This window comes from Leptonotus elevatus, chromosome 7, assembly GCF_054856555.1.
Source record: "Leptonotus elevatus isolate MCC_2025b chromosome 7, RoL_Lele_1.0, whole genome shotgun sequence".
NCBI classification, from domain to species: Eukaryota; Metazoa; Chordata; class Actinopteri; order Syngnathiformes; family Syngnathidae; genus Leptonotus; species Leptonotus elevatus.
The window spans coordinates 1,802,555-1,820,567 of record NC_141245.1 but is presented as its reverse complement, the minus strand read 5'-3'; the positions used below and the strand labels follow the sequence as shown (position 1 = coordinate 1,820,567).

At 39.8% G+C, this 18,013-nt stretch overlaps 1 protein-coding gene across 1 annotated transcript; it reads left to right on the top strand.

Annotated features, from left to right (window-relative positions):
• Positions 1 to 1,645: 1,645 nt before the first annotated feature.
• Positions 1,646 to 8,306, top strand: dhrs13b.1 (dehydrogenase/reductase (SDR family) member 13b.1). The gene is made up of 5 exons (XM_086080812.1): positions 1,646 to 1,887; positions 2,085 to 2,203; positions 2,413 to 2,536; positions 5,047 to 5,373; positions 7,938 to 8,306. Exons 1-5 carry the CDS (start codon positions 1,761 to 1,763, stop codon positions 8,195 to 8,197), a joined length of 957 nt encoding a protein of 318 aa, XP_085936938.1. The 5' UTR covers positions 1,646 to 1,760; the 3' UTR covers positions 8,198 to 8,306.
• The last annotated feature ends 9,707 nt before the right edge of the window (positions 8,307 to 18,013 follow it).

Sequence of the window (18,013 nt, the reverse complement as noted above, 5' to 3'; positions counted from 1 at the left end):
TGCATCCAATGATATAAGAAATTTAATAATTTGATAATAGAAATTTCTAAAGTCATTTAGGACCCTTACTGAATCAGAAGTGGTCTCCAAATGTGCCCTCCTTCTGGGCTCATCCCAACTTATACAAAACAGTGTTTACAGAAAATAGTCTCCCCCTCCTGTCTCCTGTCCTTGTGGGAAGAGTGAAATACAAAAACAGATAATAAATCTTCAGCTCGTATCTTAGTCCACTCCAGATGTAGGAAAATAATTGGTCCCGACACCTCCTGGACCGGATAATTTATGGACAGAAACTTTGCTTGCACTTCCAAACATATACTCCTTTAGATAAGAACAGAAACCTTATTAGACATTTTTTCCCAGAGAAGATAACAAAGGCACTATACATCCAATAACATTTGAATTAACTGTTGTCTTATTATTACACAACTCTAACTAAAATCAAAACTGTTAAGATATAAATTGAAACAGTAAAAAATGTTCACAATGTTAACACTATCAACAGTTTTAAACACGGAAACACTTACCGCTATCTCCGGGTGGCGACAGACCTGTACAGGACACTGTGTGTGACTTTGCAGTCCGTTCCTGAAGCCGATTAGCTGGTGCGAACAAATGTATTTATTTATTTTTAAACGTTGGTGAAATGTGAATGTGCGGATTTTAGGTGTGCCGCACCTTGTCCCACCGCACGCATCCATCCCTGCCTGTGCGAACTACATTGACTATAAGGTGCAATCGCACCGACAGAAAATGCTCAACCCTGGTGTTTAATGTACCACTAGCCAACATGTCTGCGTTGTGGGCACATTTCAATGCATATTGTGCTTGGTTAAAATGACAGTGCTAAATACATATTTTATAATAATATAATTTTAATTAATTATAATAAATGCAATGATAGTAAAAATTGGTCTAATTTTTTTTCGCCTTTTCGGTTTTCGGCCAAGCATTTTTCATTTTCGGTTTTCGGTTTCGGCCGACCATTTTTATTTTGGTGCATCCCTAAATATATATCCCTAAATAAATAAAGTAAAAATAAATATTTATTTATATATTTACATATATATTAACATTTATTTTCATGTATATTTTTATTTTGGAATCTCGATTTTTTTTTATGTATATATATATATATATATATATATATATATATATATATATATATATATTTGTGTGTGTGTGTGTGTGTATGTATACACACACACACATATTTATTTTGTATTTAATTTTTGAATTATATTTTTTTATTTTCACTTTTATTAATTAATTTATTAATTAATTTATTAATTTATTTATTTTTTGGGGGGGCAGTTTTGGTCCTCCATACCTCTACTAGGTAGTAGTTGATTTACAAACAACTTCAGAATATGCAAACAAAATGTATAGTTTTATAAATATACATACATATATACATTTATATACATATTTTAACAGAAACACAATTTTTTTTGTAAATAACTTGTGATTTCAAATCCATATTTTGTTTGATTACATAAAAACACAAATTTCTCTCCATACACCCATTGACATTGCTTTATTGTCCGTTGCTAATTTCTGGTCTTTCCAGTCTGCTGTGAGCCAAAAACAAGGAAAATATTGTCACGCCCAGGCAGGAAGTGGGTGTGTTTGTTTGAACATTTGAGTCTAGTCACTTTTCTCAACATATCAGAGCACAGAGAGAAAGTCAAATCAGTGCAAGTTACTTTACCAACTAAAGTTCTTAGCTTTATTCGTTTTGTAGTCTCTCAAACAACAACATGTTTATTGCCTTGCTGGTTTTGGGTGTCGTTGTAGGAACTGCTTACATTTACCGTCAGGTTATTGTGAAGGGGAAACAATGCACAAGCAAAGCAAAACTGCATGGGAGGACCGTGATTGTGACTGGTAAGAAGACAATTGACTTTGGCTTAAAACTATAGAAGTGACTTCAAATGTCTATAAGGGTTTACAGATCAAAAGTAATTTCAATATTGTGTTATTGTTGAAATGCTGCCACCAAATGAGTGTTTCTTCTGTCAGATTATAGACCATTTTTATGTGACAATTTTCCTTGAGTATGATTGTTAAGAATGTCGTTCTAGGTAGCAACACGGGCATTGGAAAAACAACAGCAATAGACTTGGCTAAAAGAGGAGCCAGAGTTATTCTGGCTTGTCGTAGTCTGCAGAGAGGAGAGGCTGCTCTTGCAGATGTCAAGAGGGTAAGGAAAATCTGTCATGTTTTGTTTTGCAGACACATGACTTGCATTTTTTCTTCTTGAAATTACTACATTGAGAGTGCATGCATACACTGTAAAGGAATAGTTTTGATGATATATTTCAATTATGTAAAAAATATTTTGTATTCTGCACGTGCAGTATGTGTGTATTGAGTGAAATACTCTAAAACGTGTTTTATTGGCTCTGAAAGGAGAGTGGGAGCAATCAAGTTGTGTTCATGCAGTTGGATCTGGGGAACCTTAAGTCTGTTCGCAACTTTGCCGAAAACTACTTAAGAAGTGAAACCAGATTAGACATTCTCATCAACAATGCAGGTAAGGGCACTAATTGCACTTACTACTTTTGAAGATTCTCACCAAAATTGGGTCTGTTTTGTGCAATAGATCTTGGTTATGAAAGACTGTGATGGGAGTGGCTTAATTATACTGTAGGTGGTCTTCCAGCAAGCCGTGTTAAGTACACATGCATATATTGTTTCATAATTGTTGTGTTATCTAGCCATATGCTAACTCATTCACTCCCAGCCATTTTCACTGAAGCAACCCCCTTCGCTCCCGGCTGTTTTACTGGATTTTGACTGATTTTGCAAGGCCCACAGAATATTCTGTTCTATTGCTCTGAAAACATGGAACCTACCAAAAGAAATATTAGAGTATTTTCTTTCATTAGGAAAAAATTATATTTGTATCTGTTTACGTTTTGCAGCAATTAACATTAGAATAAGGTTAAGTTTCATCATTATTCACAAACCTTTGGGCTGTACTCTCTTTTGTTGTTGTTGTCAGTTTCCATCTCAATTGTGTTGTACGTTCGCTAACACAACACTACATGACGTCACCCTCCACACCTTCCCACCCCCAACACTCCACACTGAAGGGAAGATACAAGCTAATAGGCGCAGGCGCATTTCGGAGTTTAAAATGTTGTTTTTTTTACATCATGCATGCTCCACCAATGCCCAGATAAGTACATAGAGCCCTGACTTTTTAACTGTGACTGCGTCAATCAGCTTGTATTTTCCCTTCAGTGTCTGGACGTTGACATCACGTGTCCCAAAATGTCCGTAACCATTTTGGCAGCATAAAAACAAGTCTGCCACTTTGAGCAATTAACAATGATTAACAGCTGTTGTGGACTAGCTGCCACAACGAGAAAAGGCAAAAAAAGGGTTGAGCATGCTCCAGGCTACCAAAAGAGGAACCAATGCGTAGCCAATGTTGCACGTTGTACATGGTGGCTAAATCAGCAGATGTTAACTATTACCACACGCAAAATATGGGGGACATAATCTGTTTTGTTCATTTGTGCTGCTACGATTTAATAAATATTACAGTTGAATTTAATAACTGACCAACAGCATAAAGAAGACTTTTTATGGCATAAATGACGGCGGCTGCGGCTGATTTAGCAGCTGCTAAGTTGCTAACGTACATAAATAACACTGCAAGACTAGCAAGAAACTGCTAACTTCTATGGCATTTTGATCACACATAAAGGGGAAATACATCTGGATTGTACAAACTTGTAAAGCCTTTGTATGATCAGATTTGAAAGCACTCACAGGCAAGAGAGGGGGTAATTCCACGTAGCACAAAAAGCCCTCTTGACACTTCATCGGCAATCCAACATGTCCACCCCGCGCATGGATATCATGTCCTTTTCATCAAAGTGACTGTCAATGCTTTTGGGCGGAAAGTTGATGGATAAACGCTAGCTTTACGACTGCAATTCACACTGTGTGCGTTGCGTGAGCTGTCCGTGTCCGTAAATCTGCACCCGCCAGACCACAAGATCACGGGGGTTCACGCTGGAGAGTTGGATTCACGCGATAACAACCGTGTATATATAGTCCTATTGATAAACAATAGCCACACTTGCCTGTTGTCACATCGATATGTTTTTGGACATTATTTCTGTGACTTCTACCATGGCTCTTCTACCATGGGTAAGTACATTTTGTGTTTAAATAGTGTTATTTTGTCATGTTTAATTTAATCAGAGCTCGTTTTTTTGTCTTAAATGTCCGACTCATGTCATACTATGTAGTTAGCTAGCTTTCCTCCCCCCCAAAATTGCGTTAGCAAATGTTTTGATTTTGAAATACACCGTATCCACTTTGATGCTGACGCTCAACTTCCTTTCCGGCTCGTGTAATTTCTTCAGCTTCATGAAAATCCGCAAGAGTTCCGCATGCGGCTTCCGGAAAAAATAGAACACTTCCACAGCGCCGCATCCCTTCCGCCACGCATACGCACTGCACTGCAGCTGGTGTGAATTGACATGCAGACTCGAATGCTTTCTATTCCTTGCGGCGGCCGTACAGAAAACGCACCGAGTCCGCGCCGCAGTCAGTGTAAATTGGGCGTTAGCCCTCCTTGCCGTTAGTCGATTAACGCTGCACCACTACTTTCCTGCCACAGGGGGGCGTGTTCAGAGAAATAGTCATGTCCACATTTTATTGGGGGAGGGCAGTGGCGGAGGGTGACGTCTTGTTTATTCCCCACGGACATCTAGTGTTAGCGAGCGTATGACATAATTGGGATGGAAACTGAAAAAAAACAAGAGGCCGGCTTCAAACACAGCCTGAACTCCAGCTCAGACTCCAAGAAAACAACGAAAGAAAAATGAACAGTTTATTTGAGTGCACGTACTCGCATGTGCATCATGCGCAAGCTTGACACAGAGGCTGCAGTTAGTATTTAGACGAGAGGTGGCAGTCATGAGTAAAAAGGTGTCAAATTCCACAATGCACCTTTCTATGATTAAGTTGTTGCCTAAAGTATGAAAAAGAGGAAGAATTACTGCATTGCTGTTTCTATCCTAGGACTTTATATGCAGGGTCGAACAGAGGATGGTTTTGGCATGATGTTTGGCATCAATCACGTTGGCCACTTCCTCTTAACCAACCTTTTGCTGGACCGACTGAAGGAGTGTGAACCGAGTCGCGTGGTCAATGTGTCATCCATGGCACATAACTTTGGTAAAATTGACTTTAACTGCCTAACTAAACACAAAGCCCTGGGATTGGGGACTTCATTCTCGGAGGTCCTTCAGATCTACTCTGACAGCAAGCTGTGCAATGTCCTCTTCACCCATGAGTTGGCCAAGAGACTGCAAGGAACCAAAGTCACATGCTATTCCCTTCATCCAGGTCAGTATTGAGAATTTAGCAGTTCATTCTGATGCGTTGATGCAATCCAATATGTCAATAGGAAAATAAGAAGAAAATTATATGATTCCTAAATATCGAGTGCATTCATTAATCTTGATCACATATGATGAGCACCAACATCTAATCAGGTCAACATAATACAAAAAAACAAACTTGCTGCATGATTATAAAATGTGCAAAATCTTACTTCAACTCGCCCAGCACCCCACCCCCACCAAAAACAAAAACAAAAAACAGGACTGTAGGTGGTGATAGCCACAACTGTTTGCATTTTTTTTCTTCACAAAAGATAGATAATGTATGAAAAAAATGCATTTTCAGGCATTACTTAAAGAATGAAGTCAAACAGACACCTGAAAACAATTATTCACATAAAAGGCACAGTTACAAAAATGGAAAATTAACTAAGTTAACAAACTGAAAGAAATGCATTTACAGAAATAGGAACAAAATCAATGGTACACACTATTATATAAAGGAGACAGGCTAGATACCTTTTTTTATTTTTATCTGAAAGGCAAAAAGTTAGGCTGGAATTTTCCAAAATAAATAAATAAATGTGAATTTTGGTGACAATTCATAGCATTTTTGTGTCGTTAAACGATGTTTAGCGTGACGTTGCTTAAATGTGGCAGATCAAGTCGCTATAGAGAGATGTTTTGTATTCCTCAATGTAGTGTTGTGCCAGATAATTAAGATAACCCTGAAGGGCTTTTAATCAGATGCTATCAGTTGCTGGAATGTCAGCTGAATGTGGTCTACCTTATTTAGGACACTTCTGACAGACAGACAGACACTTTTTTGTTATTATTGAAACGCTCTCGTGTGATTTTATTAAAGTGTGCCTCAGGTGCCCCATTTTAAGGTGACAAATTTAAGTCCAGAAAGTAAAAACCCTGCCACAGTTTGACTTTAGCCTCTGATGTTAGCTAGCTATCTAGCTAGCTCCCTAGCAGGTAAATGAGTACCATGGGAGCTATTTAGGGAGCTAGCTAGCTAGCACCTGGGGTTCAGGCCAAACTGTGGCAGGGTTTTTACTTTCTGGACCTGGATTTGCCACCTCTGAGGGAAATGGAGCAATAAAAGTTTGATCAAAATTTGGTATTCCCATGTTTGTGTCTAGCCTTGTATTTATCAAACATAATTCTGCTGGTTAATTTTAATGCTTGTCGCCATGTTTGGACGGCGGTGATGTCACCAAATTGACAGGTTACCACTCATACCTATTAGTTACTAATGAGTGACATGCCAGACTGCTACCCTAGAGATGTAAATAAGTCATGTAGACTCGGATAGTTATTTATTATTTATTTATTTGAATGGAAAGGATATAGCCCGACCAGACAGACAGCTTCCTACATCTGCGTACAACACCTCGTCTGTAGCATCTCATCTGTCTGCAAACGGTCATTGTCAGTGACGGATTGACGGACCTTCCAACAGTAATGACTCTGGAGAGTTGAGAGAATGAGTCAGATTTGAAATATTAAAAAAATAAATAATAATTTAATGCCACGATGAATTCAGGCAGATGGCTGAGTCAAGACTTCTTTCAACGTGATAATGTCACGGCTTCGTTTTTGGTAATGGTAATTGGTAAATTGACTGCGTGTACATACATACATATATATATATATATATATATATATATATATATATATATATATATATATATATATATACACACATATATATATATATATATATACACACATATATATATATATACACATACATACATATATTTATATATATATATATACATATATTTATATATATATATATATATACATATATACATATGTTTATATACATATATACATATATATATATATATATATATATATATGCATATATATATATATATATACATATATATATACACATACATACATATATATATATATACATATACATACATACATACATTTTTATATATATGTATGTATGTGTGTGTATATATATATACATATATATATATATATATATATATACATACATACATACATTTTTATATATATGTATGTATGTGTGTGTATATATATATATATATATATATATATATATATATATACATATATATACATATATGTTTGTTGATAAATAGAAAATACTTTATCAATGTGTTTTTCCCCAGAAATATTACAAGCATAAAACATTTTTTATTTTCTTAAAGAAAATGCCCAGTGATTATAGGAAAACAAATTTAAACAAATTCTTAATCAAATACTGTTCAGAAACTACAAATACTAAAAATAACTCAAATATAAATACATATAAAAAAAAAAATTCAAGTACAAAACTGTATGTCTCAGGCAATCTACTACAAAGATGAGATGCTAAGTCACGCGGCGGCACACAATCGAAACAAAGCAGGGAAGGAGAGAGAGCGATATTATAGTGCCAGTATCAAACCTATATCGATACCGACTTGGTATCGATATTCGGATCGATCCGCCCACCACTAGCTACCACTTAGTTAGGAAAAGAGGTTAAAGCAGCATTCTTTTCCTTTACTTTTGTCATATTTTTTTCCTCTACAGGAGCTATCAACTCTGAGTTGGCCCGGAACACCAGTTCATTGTTGCATATCCTCATGAAGCCCATCACAACCTTCTTTTTTAAAAACACTATCCAGGGATGCCAAACTACTCTGTACTGTGCTTTGCAGGAGGGAATGGAACCTCTCAGTGGGCGTTACTTCTCCAACTGTACTGTGCGAGAAATCTATTCTAAAGCAAAGGATGACGCTGCAGCTAAGAAGCTGTGGGAAATCAGTGAGCGAATGTGTGGTCTTGCATGAATTCATTCACAATAGATTTTAGTTGGATGGGAATTAAGTATAATAGCTTTCTGTTATGTTGTAATTGATTCACTGTCTCTGACATAAAAAGTTGTGTGCCCAGATTGAACACCTATCAACTTGTTTTGGTTTTGCTGATTGAGTTTTGCCTGCTTAGATCATCAATTTGAAATTGAACAATGCTATGCTATTAACTCATTCACTCGCAGCCATTTTCACTGAAGCAACCCCCTTCGCTCCCGGCTTTTACTAGATTTTGACTGTTTTTGCAATGCCCACAAAATATTGTGTTCTATTGATATAAAAACATGAAACCTACCAAAAGAAAGATTAGTGTCTCTTCTTTCCTCGGGAAGAAAAGGTAAATTTCTATCTGTTTCCGTTTTGCAGCAATTAGCATTAGAATATAGCTAAGTTTCATCATTATTCACAAACCTGTTGAAAACAGTGGGAACAAAGAACTTGTTGCAACATGGCCCCTGCTGGTCTCTTATACTCTGCTGCCACCTGCTGGCCGTTTTTTTTAAACTACCATTGCTTTAAGCGACCTCTTCATGTCAGAAGCTGTATCAAAGCCTTCTTTACGCTCTAGCATATATATATATATATATATATATATATATTTATTTATTTATTTATTTACGTATATATACGTTTTGGGAGTGAAGGACATTAACAAATGTATTTATACGTTTTGGGGTATTTAATAATGACCAGAAGACTGCAAAATCTCAGTTGAACTGATTACTGGATGCCAAGAAAATCAAATACTTAGCTGTGGAGTCTTTTCTGCTGGAAGAAGGTCTAATTTGTCCAAAATGGTTTCTACTCTTACATTGTCTTGTCTGTCTCTGCCTAGCTCATGTGACAATGTGTGACCCGATGGTCTCAACTGGTTTGAACTGGTAAATGTGCAAGGGTTCAGAGACACACAACGGCCTAGCTCAGAGGCCTAATCTACAATCCCCCTGTTTTAGTGACTCTAAAGCTACTGAATGTAGAAAATGTAATTTTGAATCGCTACTGCCACCTGTGGCCGGAAAATCAAACTGCACATACCCTTCTTCACATACACAACGCGCACATGACGTCACAGCCGCCGTCAGAGGGCGGGAAATTCGAACCCGAATCCAGTCTGAAAACTATTGGCCAGAAGCTTGCAGGAGTTCCCACCATTGACAAACAAATCAGCGCACATATTAAGTGTGTGGGCTGCACATGGCACCCACTCAGCTTGGGGGTTGATTTTCCTCAAGCGTGCTTATACCCCTTTGTAGGCTCCAGACATATTGCTGGCTTATCATAGCACTGCCCCCTGCAATTTGCAATATCAACCCCCATCTCTTCTAAAACACTTGTTAGTGGAACAGGCTTTCACTAGTGTGCCTTACTATTGGCAAAAAAATTACAAAGTGCTCTTCAATGCAACCATCTGGTAACACAAATCTTAGTATAAATGGCGTCTGATCAACATGGGGAAATGTCAACACTAATGGAGAAATATTTCACCATTTTCACTTTACCAACAATTTCAGATAGCACTTTTTTACCCATCAGATCAATAAATTCCTCACAATTATTTAAAGATAAATATGAAAGTGTTTCAAAAAAGGGTCAAATTGGCTTAACAGTTTCATACATTCCAAATAGTTACCATTGTGGACATCACCAAATTGGTGGATGCTTCCTCTAAAAGCCAGTCCCCACTCTGACAAAAAAAAAAAAAGCACATAAGACCAGTACTGACATTCATAGTTCAGAATCCACCACACCGTGTTCAGCTGACTCGTTAATAAAAGCTATCATGGCCATTTATGCTCACGTAATCGCTTGATGCAGAAAATGTTGATTTAGCTCTATTTTTACCCCCAAAAACTTTGCATGCAAAGCAAAATTTGTTGCCACTTTGAGGGGAATTGCACAGACATTCTCTTTGCACACTTTCCCCATTAGTAAGTGTTCGTGTAAAGTGCGTTCTGGAGGAAAAAACATCACTGGTGTTTAAAATTCTAGCCAAGTATGCACGCACCTTGTCTTCAACAACTAAAGGGTGTCCTCATCGAGCAGGATGTGTATCGTAAGGGTCGTCCAAGTCCGTGTCCCTTCCTACAGCAGCAGCAGGACGAACCGGATCCTCTTGAGGAGTGGCTTCATCTTTGTCGTCCTCTTCCTGTCGCTGCAGCTAGTGGTGGCCACGGCGACAGCGGCGGCCTGAGGTGGAGTCGTGTCTCACCTCCCACTTCCCCTGCTGCTTCTTCGCCAAAGCCCGCGTTTTTGCGTTTTAAAAACTCAGTGAGTTTGGTAATTTGGCCCATTAGCTCTTTGTCACGGCGCTCTTTTTCCTTTTTAACCTTTTTTTGATCGCCGCTCTAAAACTTTTTTTCCAGTGACATAGCTGTCTGTCCTCGCTCGCCATTAACTGTATTGATATCCCCTCCTGGCGTAGTGGGCGTGGTTAGTAAATTGGTACAGCGGCGAAGTGACTGACAGAAAGTTGAACAAGTGGCACAATAGTATATGAAACTGATAAGACCTCTGATAGGCCCTCTCTTGGGACACACCCTATTACGACCACAGCGATGCCCAGAATCATCTGCGGCCGTAGGTTGGACATCTCATGCATGATTGACAGAAAAATCAACAAATTGTCTTTTATTTTATTTTAAATAATGATTCTTATAGGCTCCTGACGACTGTAAACCCCTGGGCTGCAGCCCAGGTAAGCCCGTGCATTAAAGCGGCCTTGGGAGTTCCCATTACGAACAGCTAAGGTGCTAAACTACCAATTCAAAAAATATTCATAAATGGTACTGTAAAGATATTTTTGGGCAAATTGTTACAAAGTGCAGCTTTAAAGATCACTCAACTAAACTTGAGCTCTTGGCCAAAAGTTTGTATCTCCATCTGTTGAACTGGCCTAATGGTCAGTTCACCCCACCCCGTTTTCGTAAGCAAAAATCCAACGTGTGTGTCGTCCCCTACAAGACAATCCAGGTCACAGCACCAATTGAAAGGTTCTGAGTGTACCCCTGCCTGGTCCTTTTATCTTTAATGCTCGCTATACTAATAATAACAACCAGAAGACTGAATATTATTAGTTCAACTATTTACTGAATGCCAGAAAGATTACACAGCTGTGCAGAAAATATCCGAGACATACTGGAGAATTAAATCTTGCCCCTCTCTCTCATCTACTAGCAGCTTCACACATATGTGTGTGAATAATTTTGAGACAAATCTCTCCCCATACTATAAGAGCTGGCTCCTATGAGTAGAGCAAAATAATGTTCATATGTTTACAGAATGACCAGGCTGCAGAATTCTCCATAGCAACGCCTCTAGGAGGATGGCTCACCTGAGAGATCTTGTCCCAGACAGTCAGTGTAGAATACGTACAGTGAGGAAGAAGTTGTAGTAAAACAGGCCTACATGTAGTTAACTAAATGCAAAATTATATAAATGACTCGAAAGTTGATATTTAAAAATTTCAACTGAGGTAGTGACTCTAACTCAGGGGTGTCAAACTCGTATTAGCTGAGGGGCCAACTGGAGGAAAATATATATTACCAAGTGGGCCGGACCGGTAAAATCATGGTATACAACTTAAAAACAATTGGTGTCAGTTATACACAAATTTTCACTATATGCAGGGCAGCCCAAAATAGTTGGGATCAACTGTAAATATCCATCCATCCATACTCTACCGCTTATCCGAGGTCGGGTCGTGGAGGCAGCAGCTTTAGCAGGGAAGCCCAGACTTCCCTCTCCCCAGCCACTTCAACCAGCTCCTCCGACGGGATCCCAAGGCGTTCCCAGGCCAGCTGAGAGACATAGTCTCTCCAGCGTGTCCTGGGTCGTCCCCTGGGCCTCCCACCGGTGGGACATGCCCGGAGGCGTCCAGGAGGCATCCGAAACAGATGCCCCAGCCACCTCAACTGGTTCTTCTCAACGCGGAGGAGTAGCGGCTCAACACTGAGTCTCTCCCGGATGACCAAGCTTCTCACCCTATCTCTAAGGGAGAACCTGGATACCCAGCGAAGGAAACTCATTTCGGCCGCTTGTATCCGGGATCTTGTTCTTTCGGTTATGGCCCAAAGTTTGTGACCTTCAGTGAGGGTAGGAACCTAGATCAACCGGTAAATCGAGAGCTTTGCCTTTTGGCTGAGCTCCTTCTTTACCACAACGGACCGATACAGAGTCCGCATCACTGCAGACGCTGCACCGATCCGCCTGTCGATCTCCCGCTCTAACCTACCCTCACTCGTGAACAAGATCCCAAGATACTTGAACTCCTCCACTTGGGGCAGATCTCATCCCCGACACGGAGAGGGCACTCCACCCTTTTTCGACTGAGGACCACGGTCTCGGATTTGGAGGTGCTGATTTTCATCCCAACTGCTTCACACTCGGCTGCGAACCGCTCCAGCGAGAGTTGGAGATCACGGCTTGAAGGAGCCAACAGCACCACATCATCTGCAAAAAGCAGAGATGCAATGTTGAGGCCATTAAACCGGATCCCCTCAACGCCTCGGCTGCGCCTAGAAATTCTGTCCATAAAAGTTATGAACAGAATCGGTGACAAATGGCAACCTCGGCGGAGTCTAACCCTCACTGGAAACAAATTCAACTTACTGCTGGCAATGCGGCCCAAACTCTGACATCGGTCGTACAGGGACCGAACAGCCCGTATCAGGGGGCTTGGTACCCCGTACTCCCGAAGCACCCCCCACAGGACTCCCCGTGGGACACGGTCAAACGCCTTCTCCAAGTCCACAATGCACATGTGGACTGGTTGGGCGAATTCCCATGCACCCTCGAGGACCCTGCCGAGGGTGTAGAGCTGGTCCACTATTCCACGGCTGGGACGAAAACCACACTGCTCCTCCTGAATCCGAGATTCGACTTCCCGACGGACCCTCCTCTCCAGCACCCCTGAATAGACCTTACCAGGGAGGCTGAGGAGTGTGATCCCGCTACAGTTGGAAAACACCCTCCGGTCCCCCTTCTTAAAAAGGGGGACCACCACCCCGGTCTGCCACTCCAGATGTCTACGCGATGTTGTAGAGGCGTGTCAACCACGACAGCCCCACAACATGCAGAGCCCTTAGGAACTCCGGGCGGATCTTATCCACCCCCGGGGCCCTGCCACCAAGGAGCTTTCCAACCACCTCAGTGACTTCGACTCCAGAGATAGGGCAGCCCACCTCAGAGTCCCCAGACCATGCTTCCTCAAAGGAAGACGTGTCGTGGAATTGAGGTCTTCAAAGTATTCTCCTCATCTCCACTATACACAGTGTTAATGGCGCACTACTTTCCTCTCCTGAAACGCCGGTTGGTGGACCAGAATTTTTTTGAAGCCGTCCGGAAGTTGTTTTCCATGGCCTCACCGAACTCCTCCCATGTCCGAGTTTTTGCCTCAGCGACCGCGGAAGCTACATTCCGCTTGACCAGCTGGTACCTGTCAGAAGCCTCCGGAATCCCACAGGTTAAAAAGGCCTAATTCGACTCCTTCAGCTTGACGGCATCCCTTATCGCTGGTGTCCACTAGCGGGTTTGAGGATTGCCGCCACGACAGGCACCAACCACCTTACGGCCACAGCTCCGATTGGCCGCCTCAACAATGGAGGCGCGGAACATGGCGTTCCTCCCAATCACGCCCCTCCAGGTCTCACTGTCATTACCCACGTGAGTGTTGAAGTCCCCCCCAGCAGAACGAGGGAGTCCCCAGAGGGAGTCCCCAGAGGGAGCGCAAGACTTTGTCCGTATGAGTTGCCCGTATGAGTTCCGGATATACAGTGTGTGTGTGTGTATATATATATATATATATATATATATATATATATATATATATAATGCATTGCGTGGCACAGTTAATGAAGTTATTTGGACGTTAATCCATGTCCTATGTGTTTGTATTACTAGTAGCTGAATGTGTGTCGTATTCAGCAGGTTTGTTTAAAAAATTTTTTTTTATCTTTTTCAACAAACTGTAATATTAGGTTGTGTGTAAAATAATACAAGTTGTACAAGTTGCATTGCTCATCTGAAGATTTCTTGTGAAATTACAAATTTATAGATTTTTATTTTTTATTTGGGCCGACATTACTCGCAAAGAGGATTAAACCCCTTTGCTGTACGTTTGACACCCCTGCTTTAACTCCATCATGATCCAACGCTTGGTGTTGGTTGGGAAATGTCTGCAGTTTCCTGCTGGAATGTGAATTATAGTTGTTGATTAAGTGTGGAATTTTGTACGCTAACTTTTTCCACACATTTGTCTGTATGCTCTGCACGCAAGGTAATGAGGTGTGACAAAAGCAGGTCTGTTGCCACAAGCGTTGTTTTGTAAAGGTAGGGCAGTCTGCAACTATGAATTAACTACATGGCTGAGATTCTATCCGAGCAAGTCAGGTTTGTTCAAGAGAAGAAGTTAATGACAGGAAGTCCAGACAGCACTTGAAAGTCTGTGAAAAATGAATTATCTGCAAAACCTGTTTGAAAACACACCAGAAAAAACTGAAAAAAGTAGGCTATGTAACACACAAACATTAAATATAATTCAGTAGCCTGACTATGAAACGTTTGAGTACACAATAAATGTCATTATATTAGAGACCCGAAGAGAGACAGAAACATGCACTTTCCAACTTCATCTTCAACCCAGATAGTGAGGGATTCCACAATCTGAGGGGAAAAGTCTTGGTTCAACGAAAAATCTTTGTGTATGTACTCTTGATTGGCAACCTTTGTCCTAGAAGAAACAGACAAAAACTATTCACACAAAGAAGAAACCAGTTCCGCTAAACTATCCACAATGACTTACCGAGCAGGAATCTGCCTGGTGTCCAAATAAGAGGATTCTACTCAAATAATTCCATCCTGTACATCCTGAGTGACCTTTGGAAGAAAAACAACCAAGCAATTTTTTTGCTTTCTCACAAAGCTGTGATGTGGCCATATTTCATGGATCAAATGCTACTGCCAGCACTGTCCTTTATTTGTCTGCTTGTCAGTATGCTCTTAATTCTTTTCCAACCGAATTATTATTTGTCTTCTCTCTATATTTGATATTGTACGATGTCCGTTCTTTTCAAAGGTGTATTGTTTAAATTTGTGTATCCAAATCTAAGTTTTGCTATTCCCACTTTTGTTAACTTCTATCACTTCCAATCTATTGCATCCTTTCAAAGTTCGTCTTGAATCTAAAACCATCTTCATTTTCTTTCATTATCCCAGTGCTTTCTCCACCAATTTCTGTTTAACGATCTCTTTACATATTAACATACATATTTATATCAAAATATAATGTTGCCTTAATATATGATGCCTAATTTTGCCTTTTGCTCCTGGGACCAAGAGCAAAAAATATATACAAAATAATAATATATCATTTTTTTCATTTGTATTCCATATAGTAGGGAAGACAGGGGCTAGTTGTATCACGGAGTAAGTTGTCACATTGCAATTTTCTTCTCCACCAGAGGGTGTCATGAAAAAGTGGAATACTAGTTTTCTTCAGGGGTTGTGTACTGTCTGAGAAGAGAATAGCACAATGTGAGCTGACATGATTGCCAGTTATCTGTTTTGCACAACCCAAAGTAAAAAAAATTATACTTCATATATTTTGAAACAGGTATCATACATAGACAAATTCTAGCAGCAAATCACGTGGACTCGTTAGAGGAGAGATTCAGGCATCTTGTCATGCCTCAGTCACTGCTCTGTTTTAAGTTAATTTTGAACTAGAGCAATTATTAGCCAACATGGTAGTTTGGGGCAAGTTGTCTCGGTTATTTTGGGGTTTGTTGTCACATACGCAAAGAATGGGCCAATGAGAAATGCACCTCTGGCAACTCGGTTTGTGTATGCCAGAATTGTTCTTCAGATTATAAAATCTGATGAGTGAAGAAATTAATTTGCCATGTTCTGGTTCATTGTTTAAAAATTTAATTTTCCAGTTGTTGGAACTACAGTATGCCCACATGTCAGGACTGGTTTAAGTTTCATGATGAAACCATCCATCCATTAACCGAAATGCTTTATTTCATTTATTTTTATTCAGATTAATCTCAAATTTCCAATTTAAGAGAAGCAAAACAGGAATTTGAGGCTGAGAACTATGACCTAAATGCCAGCGATGCCTAAGGACTTTATTTCATAATATTTAATGTTAAAGTTTGCTCAATGACTATGCTAAACTTTCAAGATCAATGATAAACAATTTCTCTGGCTGTAAAAACAATAACAACCAAACAAACAGGAAAACAAGGATAATTTTGTCCTTGTTTTATTAGTTGCAAAATCCAATGTGACATCTTACCCCATATAGTGTGACAACTTACCCATTGGTGGGGAAACATGTCACATGTTCACTCCCTCTATTTGATGGCTTTTAAAACTCTGCACTGACATAAAGTATGAAAATGACATGAATACAAAAAATATACCTAAGCCTTTCTTTCATCTGGTATACATTTTGTTTATATATCATGTATTGATTCCAATAAATATATAAAAGTGTAAAAAGTGATACAACTAGCCCCGGTCTCCGCTATACTGTATGTACTTTATTTCCAGAACTAGCTTTGGTCTGCTTTCTGACTAAAGTATATACTTTTTAATACTGAACTGGAATCTGAGCATAACAGCATGTAAAGACTTGACTTTATTGATCCCTTTGGGATGACTCAGTCAGGGAAATTTACATTTCCAGCAGCAATAAGAGCAAATAGGCATGCCGACAGGAATAGCATCACACAGATGAGAAAATAAAAAAATTACAAAATAAAAAAATAATAATTAAATAAGGTTATTGCAAAAGAGAGTAGGTTATTGCACATTGAATAAAGTGTCCAGCCCTGTGATGTTTGCTGCGGCGTGCGACCTTGATGCAGTTTGCCCAGCAAGAGGAAAGTCAGGAGATGCACGATGACCCAGTGACTTGACGAGGGGGGCGTTTCAGCTAAACAGCCCTATGATGTTTGCTATGTGGCTTCTTTGGATCAATGTGGCGTGCTAGCTTGATGCCGTTTGCCCACGAAGCTTCATTCGTTGAACGGGTGTGTCAAACATACGCACGATCACCCGGTGGCTTCCCACGTCTTGACAAATTTCTTATGGCTAAGCTAATGTTCATCCTCCACATGCTCCCACCTACTTCCTTGTCCGTTGTGGGCTTTCTACTCCCCCAACATGCTGGCTCTCCTCTGATCAAAGCTACTGTTGCCATCTACTGGCAACCACACCTCATTACAATAATTTTTAAGCTCAATACTTTCTGGAGACGTGCATGCAGTTGTTCTACGTCCAGCGCATTAAAAAAATGCTAAATTTGAGTTAATTCGTGGATGGCACTGAGCGGTTAGATTAAAAACCCAAGATAATTTGTGGATGGCAATAAATGAGTTAAACATGGTAAAATCAAGCAAACAAGTAGTTACACATTGTTTTTATAATGTAGTTATTTTTTGAAAACCTGCTATTGGTAAAGGTTATAAGGCAAATAGTTTGGGACTTATTCTATGTTTTGGGGTGGTCTGCAGCCCAGTATCCCCCCTGGAATAAATCTGCCCCTCCACTGAGAAGCAGCTGAATCCCATCTCCACATTCAGAACCAAAACAAGAGCAATCTGTAATAAGATGAACAGACTCGATAACCTTTAGTGTTATATGTTTATAAATCGGACCTTGACACTAAAGAAAGTGGAGAAAATTGTTTTGTTTGTGAAATTGAATTATCCTGATTCTCCACAGTGTTATGAAGAGAAATTGTTTGACTATTTTAGCTGTAAATTTATTTGTGTCTCTGTATATCTA